Genomic DNA, 14,959 nt, shown 5'->3' on the forward strand with positions numbered 1-14,959 from the left:
GTGTGCAATAGCATTATGTCTTAAGAAACCAATGTAATGTAACTCAATTTAAAAATATTTTTTTTCATCCGCTGAGTCCACTGAGTAAGATAGTTAGGGAGTTTGTGATTGACATGTACACACTGCTATATTTAAAATGGATAACCAACAAGGACCTACTGTATAGCACAGGGAACTCTGCTCAATATTATGTAAGAACCTAAATGAGAAAACAATTTGAAAAAGAATAGATACATGTATATGTATAACTGAATCACTTTGCTGTACACCTGAAACTAACACAACATTGTTAATCAACTATACTCCAATATAAAATAAAAAGTTAAAAAAAACAATTTGCAGAAACAGTTTCATGGCTTAAAATGAAGACTTTCTGAAAAAAATACTTTATTGCTAAAAAATGCTAACCATTATCTTACAATGTGGGGTGGCCACAAACCCTCAATTCTTAAAAACAAACAAACAAAAACAAAAAATTGAAGCACAATAAAACAAGGGATGCCTATATATTCCTTATGCTGTGTATTACATCTCCATGATTTATTTATTTTATAACTCGAAGTTCACACCTCTTAATCCCCTTCACCTATTTCACCCAACCTCCCACTCCCTTTCCTCTGGCAACCACCAGTTTGTTCTCTATATCCATAAGTCTGTTTCTGTGTTCTTTGGTTTGTTCGTTTGTTTTTTAGATTCCACATATAAATGAGATCACATCGTGTTTGTCTTTCTCTGCCTAATTTATTTCACTTAGCATAATACCATTTTGTTGCAAATGGCAAGATTTCATTCTTTTTTATAGATGAGTTATATTCCTTTGTACATATATATACCATACCTTCTTTTATCCATTCATCTATTACTGGACTTTTAGGTTGCTTCCATATCTTGGCTATAGTAAATAGTGCTACAGTGAACATAGGGGTGTATATATCTTTTTGAATTAGTGGGATTTTTTCCCTTGGGTAAATACCCAGAAGTGGAATTGCTAGATCGTTTGGTAGTTCTATTTTTAATTTTTTGAGGAACCTTCATATTGTTTTCCATAGTGGCTACACCAATTTACATTCCCACCAACAGTGCACAAGAGTTCCCTTTTCTCCACACCCTTACCAACACTTGTTTTTTGTGGTCTTTTTGATGACAGCCATTCTGACAGGTGTGAGGTGATATCTCATTGTGATTTTGATTTGCATTTCCCTGATGATTAATGACATTGAGCATCTTTTCATGTGTCAGTTGGCCATCTGTATGTCTTCTTTGGAGAAATGTCTATTCAGGTTCTCCGCCCATTTTTTAAATGGATTTTTAAAATTTAATTGTATGACTTCTTTATATACTTTGGATAATAACCCCTTTTGCAAATAACACCATTTGCAAATAGCTTCTCCTGTTCATTAGATTGCCTTTTTGTTTTGTTGATGGTTTCCTTTGCGGTGCAAAAGCTTTTTAGTTTGATGTAGTTCCATTTGTTTATTTTTGCTTTTGTTTCCTTTGCCTGAGGGGACAGAGCCAAAAAAATATTGCTAAGATCAGTGTCAAAGAGCATACTGACTGTGTTTTCTTCTAGGAGTTTTATGGTTTCAGGCCTTAAAGTCTTTAATCCATTTTGAGTTTATTTTTGTATATGGTGTAAGAAAATGGTCCTCTTACTGAGGCCACACTGGTGTGCAGGGCTGGCCCCCCAGTACAGCTGGCTGTAAGTACTGGCTACAACTGTTGCAGGTGTTCTGGTGTACAGGGCTGACCCCTGGGGTGGGAGCCGCTTTGGGGGGATGCCGGTGCCTGCCAAGGGTGCACGATGGGATGGGCAAGGCTGAGGGCCACGTTGGAGGAGCTCTGGTGCTGGCTGAGGGCACCTACCTGGGCTGGTGGGGCAGGGTTTCTTTCCAAATATTTTCTGTCTGCAGCTGGTTGAATCCACAGATGTGGAACCCGCAGATACAGAGGGCTGACTATACATGAAGTTATACTGTTTTAGAAATGAAATGCCAAAATTAAACTCCACTATAGTAAAAAATATAGGCCCGGTTCCAAGACCTCCACCATGATCTGAATTAAAAGAGTAAATCAGTGGACACAATAGGAAGGAAATGTGTGGTATGCTTTCAGTTATACTGAATACACCAATATTTGTTAAACGTGCATTATGGAATTATTTCCTGTACCTCATAGATATTTCCAAGGAAAATAATTAAAGACACGTGTTACACTGAATAGCAAGGTAGTGTGAATTTTAAAAGAGTTATTCTGCAGTATGTCTCTTCATTCTCCATTGTCAGGAGAAAATTGTTATGAAACTCTAGAATTAAATATGTTGTGCTAATGTGCTGAGTCCATTTACATTCTATGGAATAATTTTATTTGTTCTGCACTAGCTGGCTGGCAGAGAAAATGAACAGTGTTTGGTGATATTTTAAAGTTGTAATTTCATCAGCAACCGGCTTAGGGGATCCAAATATAAGTCTGGAAATGAAGTGTTGTGTGCTGTATTTGGCTACTCTGAAGACTGAAATATAACTTTTTCCACCACTTCCCAGTGAGTTTTTCCTGAGAAGTCAGTTTTGATTCTTCTGGCAAGTTTCTTTTCATCCTAAACTGTGCTAACATTTAGAAGGAAAACTACGAAGGTTCTTTACCAAAAGAACATATTTTAAAGATAATTTTTGTTTAATTACAGGAATTTTAAAAAAATATTAAACTGTGTAGATGTGTCTTCACCTTATCCTGGACCCATACCCCAGAGACAATCCTGTTTAACAGTTTCTTTTATTTTAGTTTTCTAGTGATGATGCGTATAATTTTAAACAATATATGTATGCCTTCATTTATTTATCAACCTTAGACCCTATACATATGATGGAGGACTGCACTGTAAGAAGATGCCAAAACTCTTGGCATTCTCAAGAGATATGTTTTAAGAATTTCAATTCTCCTGAGTCATACATGCTGCCGTATTACTTAATTTCTCCCTTAAAGTTCTATTTAACTTTAACTGTGATTCTTTTTTTTTTTTTTTATTTGTGGTACACGGGCCTCTCACTGCTGTGGCCTCTCCCGTTGCGGAGCACAGGCTCTGGATGCGCGGGCTCAGCGGCCATGGCTCACGGGCCCAGCCACTCCGCAGCATGTGGGATCTTCCCGGACCGGGGCACGAACCCGTGTCCCCTGCATCGGCAGGTGGACTCTCAACCACTGCGCCACTAGGGAAGCCCAACTGTGATTCTTAACTGGAAGGGAGAAGAGTGTGCTATGGCCCCAGTCCACCAGAAGAATGTATCAGAATCTTTGGGAAGGTCTTTTTCAAAGTACAGATGTCTTCCTTCCTACCTCCAAGGGAAGCTTGCTTACCTGGTTGAAAGTCAGTGTGTGTAATTTCAGATGTTACTAGTTGGGAGTACACTGTGCAGATAATGTAGAAGCAGGGGGAAGAAAGTTAAGAATAAAATATATAAAGGCCAAGATATTTAAGTGGTGAACAGTTCTTTTCAGGTTGAGGCATCTTTGTTTTAGGTCTCTTCGTTTTCTGTTTCTCCTATTATTCCGTTATCAGCCCTAGCAGAGGGCTTTCCGTTTTGTTTACTTCACAAGAGTTCCTGCATAAGCATTAAAGAGCAGAGAATAACAAAGCAAAGCAGAGGTTTGGATGCCACAGCATAGGACGGTTTACTGCTGAGATGAGTTACTAGCTTATGCATTCTAGATTAGGGCGAGTCAGATTTATATCCAGTAAAATTACTACCCTTCTGGGTTCAGTGGAATAGCTGAAACTCTGAGTTCAACTCCATGAATGCCAATCCATCATCTTTTGTACCTTTAAACCTGATAGAAAACTCTTAGAGGTCTGTAATTCTGTGTATTTGAAGATCAACCTTACTTGGTACAGTGGAGTCTAAAAATGACAACAGTGACAAGGATGTGATTGTCTAAAGGGTTGGTTCCACAGTACTTTGAGTTCTCACTACAGCACCTGAGGGGAAGTGAAAAGCCTAAGATGAGAAATACTCATGGGGTTCTCTACTTGTTTTATCTGCAGACGGCAGCTGAATATGTAAAATCTCGACTCCCAGAGGCCCTTAAACAGCATCTTCAAGACTACGAGAAAGACAAAGAAAATAGTGTATTGTCTTACCAGACCATCCTCGAACAGCAGATTCTATCAATTGACCGAGAAATGCTAGAAAAATTGACTGTATCCTATGATGAAGCAGGTATGTTGGTCTTTAATAGACACACACACACACACACACACACACACACACACACAATGTTTTTTCCCTGAAAAAATTTCTTTTTAGATTTTGGTTAAATTAGGTCCTTTTCTTTGGTAGAAGATGAAGGGCAGACTGGATTCAAAGTTATGTAACATGGATTAACAGTAAGTTTCTTCTCTGCAGTTTTAGTATCAAAGATTTCATCAGGAGATTTCTAAAAATGGCTCTTAAATATCAAATCCCTTTAAAATGTTGGCTCTTTTTAAAATGGAATTGTTCTGGCCTTTTATCAACCATGTGCTCCTGTTGATTTAATCTTTTAAAGTGTCACTTCAATTTTGGATACCAGCTGAAAACTTTTACATCCAATAATCCAAGAACTGTTAGTTGCTTCAAGTGTTATTTTTTAATTTCAGAGATCTTCTTTTCTAAAGAGGTATCATTTTTTTCCTGAAGTTTCAAGCTGAACTTGGCTTTCTTTTCCTTAAGCTCCTCAGATGAATCCTAGCCCCTAAAATCACACTGGACACTTCGGTTCACTGCCTTCCATAAGTTCATATTATCCAAAGGAGCTTATGAGTGAAGGCGTGGATAGACCTCCTTACACCACCATTTTATCTATTATGTGGTTTGTCGGCTAAAACCTAATATTAATGAAACCAGTGCAGTATTACTTGGAATTATTAAAATCTTTAATAAAATTAAACTTATTCAGGAAAAATATCTTGATTAAAATTGTCATACCACTCCTGCCCCACCCCAGAAATGGAGAAGAAAGTATGGGAAAATAGGTTTTTAATGGTCAAACATTGGTAGTATTAATTTCCTTTTTAATACCAGGAGCTTCTGTTTTTATTTCTACAGGAAGTTGTTATTTTACATCTTATTTTCTTTCACATGATCTTAAACAGTCTCAATGCTGACATTCTTAACATTTGATTTCAAGCTTGAATAGCAAACCGAAGAGCAGATTTTAAAAAAAATGCTGCACGTGCCTAACCACTGATGCAGTTTTTCTAGTTATGAAGCTGTCCACATTTTCATTCAACCTTTTAACCTCTTTATATCCACATGATAGATACCCGTTTCTAGCCTCACCCAGGACATCTCTACTCTCTCTGATTCTCCTTTGCTTTATTATGTTTTCCAGACACAATGGCTCTCTTCTGCCTGTCGGGTATTTATTTATCTGGTCACTGTATTTGTCTTGTGTTTAACATTCTTCTCTTCAGAATTCTTATTCATCTCCTCTCTCATCCCCAGTGGAGTAAAGTAAGGCTATGATCAGCCCAATCAAAATAATACTTAAATTTTCATAGCATCTCAGAGATCATAGAAGTCAAATAGTCCATCTACTTCCTGTCCCCATAATCACTTTTTAAATTTTATTGAAGTATAGTTGATTTACAATGTTGTGTTAATTTCTGCTGTACAGCAAAGTGATTCAGTTATATATATATATATATATATATATATATATATTCTTTTTCATATTCTTTTCCATTTTGGTTTATCACAGGATATTGTATATAGTTCCCAGTGCTATACAGTAGGACCCTGTTGTTTATCCATCCTATGTATAATAGTTTGCATCTGCTAATCCCAAACTCCCAATCCTTGCCTCCCCCACCCCACTTCCCCCTTGACAACCACAAGTCTGTTCCCTATGCCTATGAGTCTGTGTCTGTTTCATAGATATGTTCATTTATGTTGTCGTTTAGATTCCATATATAAATGATATATGGTATTTGTCTTTCTCTTTCTGACTTACTTCACTTAGTATGATAATCTCTAGGTCCATCCATATTGCTGCAAATGGCATTATTTCGTTCTTTTTTATGGCCGAGTAGTATTCCACTGTATATATGTACCACATCTTCTTTATCCATTCATCTGTTAGTGGACATTTAGGTTGCTTCCATGTCTTGGCTATTGTAAATAGTGCTGCTATGAATGTAGGGGTACTTGTATCTTTTCAAATTATAGTTTTGTCTGGGTATATGCCCAGGAGTGGGATTGCTGGATCATATGACAACTCTACTTTTAGTTTTTTGAGGAACTTCCATACTGTTTTCCACAGTGGCTGCACCAATTTACATTCCTACCAACACTGTAGGAGGGTTCCTTTTTCTTCACCCCCTCTCCAGCATTTATTATTTGTAGATTTTTTAATGATAGCCATTCTTACTGGTGTGAGGTGGTGATACCTCATTGTAGTTTTGATTTACATTTCTCTCATAATTAGTGATGATGAGCATCTTTTCATGTGCCTGTTAGCCATCTGTATGTCTTCTTTGGAGAAACCTCTACTTAGGTCTTCTGCCCATTTTTCGATTGGGTTGTTTTTGTTGTTATTGAATTGTGTGAGCTGTTTGTATAGTTTGGAAATTAAGCCCTTATTGGTTGCATCATTTGCAAATATTTTCTCCCAGTCTGTAGGTTGTCTTTTCATTTTGTTTATGGCTTCCTTTACTGTGCAAAAGCTTATAAGTTTGATTAGGTTCCATTTGTTTATTTTTGCTTTTACTTCTATTGCCTTAGGAGACTGACCTAAGGAAACGTTGGTATGATTTATGTCAGAGAATGTTTTGCCTATGCTCTCTCCTAGGGGTTTTATGGTGTCATGTCTTATGCTTAAGTTTTTAAGCCATTTTGAGTTTATTTTTTTGTGTAGGGTGTGAGGGAGTGTTCTAACTTCATTGATTTACATGTGGCTGTCCAACTTCCCCAATACCAGTTGCTGAAGAGACCATCTTTTCCCCATTGTATATTCTTGCCTCCTTTGTCAAAGATTAATTGACCATAGGTGTGTGGGTTTATTTCTGGGCTCTCTATTCTGTTCCATTGATCCATATGTCTGTTTTTGTGCCAATACCACAGTGTTTTGATTATTGTAGCTTTGTAGTATTGTCTGAAATCTGGGAGGGTTATGCCTCCTCCTTTGTTTTTCTTTCCCTCAGGATTGCTTTGGCAATTCTGGATCTTTTATGGTTCCATATAAATATTAGGATTACCCATAACCATTTTATAATGAGAAAACTGAGACCCACAGATTTGCCTGAAGTAACACAGTTACTTAGTTGTAGAGCTGGGACTCCAACCTCCTCATTGCTAATCAAGCTGGGCTTTCACCATATTAATGCAGGTTCTCATTAACTCAGTAGTCATTTGTTGAATGCATAGCAATATGCTAGGCAGTTGGAAGAAAGGGGTATGAGTATAGAAAAGGAAAACAGAGACCTTCCTTAATAAAGTCTAGCTGGGCGCTGAAACATAGATATATGACTTCTGAAGAAAAATTCCTGAGGATTTTGAAATAAGTATGCTCTGTAATATGCACGAGCATTTTAAGTTAAGCTGAGGGGATGTGGCGTAAAGGAATAATGAAAGTGGCTCAAGTTTTCAATGGAATTCTTCAGGGGAGGCATTTGCCTAAACCCTGAGGGACAAACAATGAACATGGGTTTGTGAGAAGAGAGATGCAGTCCATGTGATGAAGGGACCCAAGGGGACACCAAGACGGGAATCAACATCAGCTGCAACCTCCCACCGCTCAACTTTTCCTTCCTCAGGAATAATTTTCCACTCACCTGCACTGTTGTTGAGCAATGATTAATCTAATCTGCAGAGATACATTTGTATGTGACCCTTAGGAACAATACTTTGGCATGGAATTAATCTATCAATAAACTCTACAGCATGAAATAGTGGAAATAACTACAGGATTGAGAGTTAGAGGATCTAAATTCCCAGCCTTTCCTCTAGCTTAATACTGGTATGATTAATGCCTAGAGCCTCTGTTTCTTCATGTATAAAGTTGGGCTAATAAAATCTCACAGGGTTATTATGATAGTAAAATATATTATATTTGGGGAAGTCCTTAGTCCTTCATATTGCAAATGCCACTAGTGCTGAATGAGAACAGATTTGGATCTTGTCTACCACTGAGACCAGTTTAAAGTGCTAGTTGAGTTTTTTCTTGACATGCAGTGTTTGGGGAGACAGAGGCAAATTCTTAAAAATATCTTCAGAAGCTCTGAGAAGTCAGGCAACAACTACCTTTAAATCACCCGCTCCAGGCTTCATTTGCCCTTGGTCATTCCTGCATGAGGTGACACATGAATGTCACTGTGAGTTGTGAAATCAAAACACTGCCTTCTCCTCCACTACCCATATATGAACATATGAATGATTTTATTCCAAAAAAGAGGAGAAAATATCAAAAGTTATTACTATCTAACAGAAAAAAATTTCATCATGATACAAAGGAATCAGGACAGAAAATTGGTAATACTATCTAACACCTTCAGATACAAACATCTTACACTAAGCCACTCATTTGCTTTAAACTGCTTAGCTTCTTTCCATGCTTTCCCAGTTTTACTTCCTTGCATTCTTAATTCAGCTCTCCCAGTTTTAGGAAGTAGTTAATTGTTAATTAGACAATATCCTGGTCTCTTGAGAGGTTAATTTGTCTTTAATGCTCATCCACTGATAAATCAGCCTGAGTGACTTAATGACAGTTACCACCATCTGTGGCTTCTAAACTTCTAAAAGCAGTTAATGAAAAAAAATCCCTAGATGCTTGTCTAAAAGCATTGGCTCAGGACCTTTTCTCCCTCCTTTCTCTTTCTCTCTCAGTATCCTCTCGCCCCCTTTAAATACATATATATCTTAATGCTTTACTCATTCACAATTCAATTCTCTAGCAACCTGACATACTTGCAATCCAGCAAAAAATGGGAAGAAAGCTAAAGCCACATGCAACCATACCATGTCACAGAGGCTATAGTTTCTCACCTAGGATTTATATATTATTATGTCATATAGTTCTGACCAGTTAGGTTATATTTTCCAATGTGACATTTTCTTTTTAAAATTTTTTTCTGAATTTCAGTGTTACACTTTTATTGCAGAAATAAATAGAAATAAGTAGAAGGGTATAATAAGAGACTAATAATTATCTGTAATCTTACCATTGTAAACATTTTGGGTATATTTCCCTCCCTCTAAGCTTTTTTTTTTTTTTTTTTTTTTTTGCGGTACGCGGGCCTCTCACTGTTGTGGCCTCTCCCGCCGCGGAGCACAGGCTCCGGACGCGCAGGCCCAGCGGCCATGGCTCACGGGCCCAGCCGCTCCACGGCACGTGGGATCCTCCCGGACCGGGGCACGAACCCGCGTCCCCTGCATCGGCAGGCGGAGTCTCAACCACTGCGCCACCAGGGAAGCCCTTTGGTTTTGTTTTTGCTACTATGAGTAATGCTGCAATGAATATATACATTTGTCTGCATTTCATGTGACTCTAGGGAACAGACTTTAGAAAACGTGGGTGTAGAATTAGAATTAGAAGGTGAGGGAAGGGAATGATACTTAGAGCAGAGCAGCAAGGTATAAGAGCAAAGAGCAAATCCGTAGAAATCCATAAAAAGTAGTCATTATATCCCCAGCATTGCACACTACACTCTAAGTCAAATCAGCATTCACAGACCCTGTATTACAGAGTTGACATCATTGATCTCCATAACGGTGGCCTTCATTCACAGAGAAACAGTTCAATAATGTTAATTATATTCTGTATATAAAAATAGGGATTGTATAAACCAGTTTATAAAGATTTTCATCCAAATGGTTTATTTTTGACTGTTAATAGGAATAAAGATGTTTTGTAGTATAATTGAAAGAGGTCTTGGAGCCAAAAGACCCAGATTCTATTCCTAGCTCTGCTGCCAACCAAATATATGACCTTGAATGAGTCACCAAACCTCCCTAAAGCCTATTTCCCTATAAATCGACCGTATGAACAGGATCTCATTGATGTCTTCCATTTCTAGAACTATGATTCTGGTATCTTGACAGTGGAAAACTCAGGTAGCCATAGTTTCTGCAAGGTTGCACTTAACTTCTTCTTGAATCTTCTGCTTTCTCTGTTGCTTTTCTCCTCTCTCCCCAGACAGCCCATGTAATTTGTTTATAATATGACTAAAAGAAGACCACCGCTTAGCTGTCCTGGCATCTGCACATGAATTTGCCCAGGCATACTTTTGTTGGTGGGAAGGGCAGTGAGACTGTACCAGATTTTGGAAGGAAAGGTTCTGAGCCATCGTTCATGGATTCTTGTTAAGATTGCTTGGATATTTTTATTAGCACTTACTAATGCTAAGCAAAATCTAGCATGGGAAGATATGGTTTGCATTTGATCCATTAATGTTTTTATTTGAATGGGAGCACAAGTTCATACACATTTCAATAGATTGGGTTTAGCAGAGAGAAATTTCCAAGGAAAACAGTTGCATGACTTGAAGAGATCAAAATAGCATTTCACACTGTCTCAGAGAGCATCATGAACCTAAATATTTATTATTTGTCATAGTGGGCAAAAGTTGAAGGGTTGAAATAGCCCGAGAGGGAATCATTTCTCGCATTATTTATTTTTATGCTTGTACATTATTCATATTTCTCTAAGCAATCTCAATCATTTATAATTTTTTCTTAAGTTTGGGCATAAATAATCTACATATTCCCTTGTTAAAGTAGTGTGATTTGTAATGCCTTGTGTTTGAGGGAATTGTGAGGAGAGTAGGCCCATTTATTTGAGAATGATACTCTCTGTTGCACAGTCAAGAACCCTAAGGCATGGGAAACAGAAGTAGAAAGCCCCTCCTTCTCCCTTTGGGAAGAGCTGGCTATGCCTGTAAGAGGGTGGACAGTCCAGCGGTGGTATCTTGCTTCTAGCCTCGGGACAGTTGCCTAAGTTGCTGCTTTGATCTCCTTCTCAGAGTTAAACCTAAGACCAGCAAAGGTTTTATTTGTTCTTACAGTTCACTGGAAACCCAGACAGCTTTCCAATGAGTACATGTTTCTACCATGTAGAAAGAACACTTACGAGTAGAAAGCGGACCAGACAGTGCAGATGAGGGAAAAAAACTCAGCCAGCTGTTTATTGTGTCCATTTGGGCATCAGTTAAAGCTGGGGGCCTGCAGATCCATTGACAGGTGTCAGGCAATCATGTAGGATTTTCCCAGAGGAGGTGAGGAAGGAGGAGTAGCATTAATTTGTTAGCCTTTGCTTGGTGATTGCCTGATGGCAGCCTGACATTAGAAATGCGTGAGAGCTGAGCCCAAGCAAAGCTACCTGCCATGAAGAGACACCAAGTACTGTAATGTACTTTTTGGAGAAATAGCTTTTTAAAAGGGTGGCAAATGTGCTGTAAGCAATTTAGGAAGTAGCTGGAGGGTTCCCTCCTACTGAGCTTATTTTATTCTTCTTAATATAGACGGTACCTAAAAGTTACATCTCTGATTTAATTGAGCCATTAGTGTCAGAGTAATCAGTGATCTCAAAAGGAAAACCATCTACTGTCATGGAGAAAAAAATTGAACACACATTGAGAAACCAAACCCAGGAAAGAGACTGTAAATTATTTAGGGCCCTTTCAGGTTTTCTAAGAACATAAAAAATTCAGTAAAAGGCCTTTGCAGAAAGTTCTTCACTCTAACAAATATAGTGAATTTCTCAGTCTGTTTCTCAAACAGGTCCTAAGGGAAGAGGTGGATTTAGGTTTCCTTAATTTATATCTTCAATCAGGACCTTATTTCTGGGCTCAAAAGATGTTCTCACTGAGGCTTTCTGTCAGAATTTGGAAGGAAGAGAAAAACAGGGAAACTTAAGAAAAACGTCATAAAGGGAAATTTAATATTGGTTGTGTAACCTCTGACACCAACTTCTGAATTTCTGTAAAAAGTTAAATCTGTTTTATTTTTCCATTATGAGAGTAATATAAATATGTTCTAGAACATTTTTAAAATATGGAAAAATAGAAAAGGAAAAGATAATCTCTAATTCCACCACCAAAACATAACCACCATCTTTTAGTATATTTACTTCTAGTCATTTTTCTCTGCTGGGTTTTAATAATTTGTGCCCAATTTTATACGCTTTTTTTTTCATTCAACACTGAAATATAATCATATTTCTCAGTGCTCTTACAGGCTACTCAAAAGTAATTCGTAATGACTGCATAGTATCTTACTGAATGGATATGCCACAGTTATTGTTCCCATAACCTTTTAACATTTTCAGCATGGCCCCTCTCATTTGTTTCATTTCTTGTCACCATATAGAATCCCTGAATTTGGAGGTCTGTTTCTTATCTGTGAAAAGATGAGAATGGTGGTATGATTAACAAAAACATAATGAAAACTTCTGTAATGCAGCCAATTATTAGTCATATAACAGTGGGAGCAGAGGACTAAAAGAGGTAGTTAAAATCCACTTATAAACTGATAACTTCTTTCTGGCCAGTAATACCAATCTTTTTAACCAAACTTGATTTGAGTTTCAGTTATAATTCTTATACTTCCCCCTTTATATCATAGATTTAAAAAGTCAAAAGATAAAGTGGGGGGAGTAGCAACTAAACAGAGTGACTTTGCCATCTACAAACTAGAAAACTATCCACCATGGCTGTTTGAAATGTCTTGCCACAGACATAGAAAATGTCTATGGGGTGATTCACCAGCCCTGGGGTTGGTTTCTATGTCTGTGGCAAGACATTGTGCCTCTCTTTGCTTGGTTTCATCGATTGTAAAAAACGACATTGGATTAGATATTTTCTGAAGTCTTTCCCAGCTTTAACAATGTGTGTGATTTTGTGCTCAGTTCATTTAACGCTCATTGGTTCATTTAGTTATTTACTCTGTAAACATTGACCGAGTGCCTAGGAGCCAGGCACAGTGCCTGCCACTGGGAATGCCCAGATGACCACGTGGCCCTTCACTCCAGGTGTGTGTATGCACATGCATACGTGCATGTGCAGGTCTGTGTGGGAGTGGGAGGACAGAGTGACAGTGGTAGAAACAGATAACTAGAGTGCAGTGGAATTAGTGCTACAGAGTGTGTGTTCAGAGGACAGTGAATGGGTAGAGGAGGAAAGAATTAGGTTTGGGATTGAGAAAGAGTTCTTAAATAAATCAGAAAATTGTAAGAGAACCCGTAAATCTTTTGAACTGTTTGTCTTGAATGTCAGTTGCATGTTTAAAGGCAGGTTTATTGTGAGTGTTGCTTTTTTTCTTCTTTGCTCAGTAACTGGTGATGTGCCAGCGCCTTATACAGACCTATTCTTTTTTTAAAAATTTTTTTAAATTGAAGCATAGTTGATTTACAATGTTGTATTAATTTCTGCTGTATAGCAAAATGATTGTTTTATATATATATATATATATATATATATTCTTTTTCATATTCCTTTCCACTGTGGTTTATTATAAGATATTGAATATACTTTCCTGTGCTATACAGTAGGACCTTATTGTTTATCTATTTTATATATAGTACTTTGTATCTGCTAATCGCAAACTCCTAACTTATCCCTCTCCTGTCCTTCCCCTTTGGTAACCATAAGTTTGTTTCCTATGCCTGTGAGTCTGCTTCTGTTTTGTAAATAAGTTCATTTGTATCATATTTTAGATTCCACATATAAGTGATATCATATGATATTTGTCTTTGTCTGATTTACTTCACTTAGTATGAGCATCTCTAGATCCATCCAAGTTGCTGCAAATGGCATTATTTCATTCTTTTTTTATGGCTGAGTAGTATTCCATTGTATATATATGCACCACGTCTTCTTTATCCATTCATCTGTCAATGGACGTTTAGGTTGCTTCTGTGTCTTGCCTATTATAAATAGTGCTGCTATGAACGTTGGGGTGCATGTAGCTTTTCAAATTAGTTTTCTCTGGATATATGTGCAGGAGTGGGATTGCTGAATCATATGGCAACTCTATTTTTATTTTTTTGAGGAACCTCCATACTGTTCTCCATAGTGGCTGTACCAACTTATATTCCCAGCAACAGTGTAGGAGGGCTCCCTTTTCTCCATACCCTCTCCAGCATTTATTATTTGTAGACTTTCAGTGATGGCCATTCTGACTGATGTGAGGTGGTACCTCACTGTAGTTTTGATTTGCATTTCTCTGATAATTAGTGGTGTTGAGCATCTTTTCACGTGCCTGTTGGCCATCTATACAAACCTATTCTTAACCTCTGCTGTAACATCACCTTCCACATTCTAAGTGTCGCTGTCCAACTAATTTTAGTTTACATCAATTAGCTTATATTAATCTGCTTATCAGCATCACCTGCTTTCTTATGAGATCTCTCCTGCCACAGAAAAAAGAAATGATAATTCAGACTGAATTTTGTAAAAGTGATATGATGGGGAGTTATTTTTTTAAAAATCACATTTTCCAACTTCAAGTTATCTTTTTAATAGAAGGCCTCATATGCACTCTGAGAATAAATTGATCCAAGTTTTGCAGTGTGCAAATAAAATTTTAAATTGTAAAGAACTTTGCTGAGAATACTGGAAACTGCTGGCTAATACTGAGGTTTAGAATAAGGACCGTGCTGCCTCTGGTGATTAAAACATTTGACTAGAGCTGTGTTTTACCTTTCTAATCAAGTTGTCATTGTTTGCCTCAAGGGAAGTAATGTTACTACCTGCTCTAAAGTAGTATTTGATTACAAGGCCTGGAGAAAATGTGTACACTTCAAAGAAAATAATTGTACCAGGTGGTCACAATTTAGACTGCATGGGCCAGCCAGAGACAGGATGCAGCTGCCATCTGTATCTCTTCCTTTCTGTACTATGGGAATTTTGTAACCAAGTTTCCGTATATCTTGTTGGAATGCATACAATAAATCTTAATGAGATCCAAGTTAATGGTAAGACCTTCAGTCTCTA

General features: G+C 37.6%; 1 protein-coding gene across 1 annotated transcript in view; it reads left to right on the forward strand.

Moving 5' to 3' along the window:
- Nucleotides 1–14,959, forward strand: part of PPM1L (protein phosphatase, Mg2+/Mn2+ dependent 1L) — a 344,173-nt gene that overhangs the window by 200,254 nt on the left and 128,960 nt on the right. Inside the window, exon 6 of the mRNA XM_007454143.1 lies at nucleotides 4,037–4,211. Within this exon, the coding sequence (XP_007454205.1) occupies nucleotides 4,037–4,211 (175 nt within the window). The remainder of the gene's footprint in view (nucleotides 1–4,036; nucleotides 4,212–14,959) is intronic.

The sequence above is a fragment of the Lipotes vexillifer genome, unplaced genomic scaffold (genome assembly GCF_000442215.2).
Source record: "Lipotes vexillifer unplaced genomic scaffold, Lipotes_vexillifer_v1.1 scaffold641, whole genome shotgun sequence".
NCBI classification, from domain to species: Eukaryota; Metazoa; Chordata; class Mammalia; order Artiodactyla; family Lipotidae; genus Lipotes; species Lipotes vexillifer.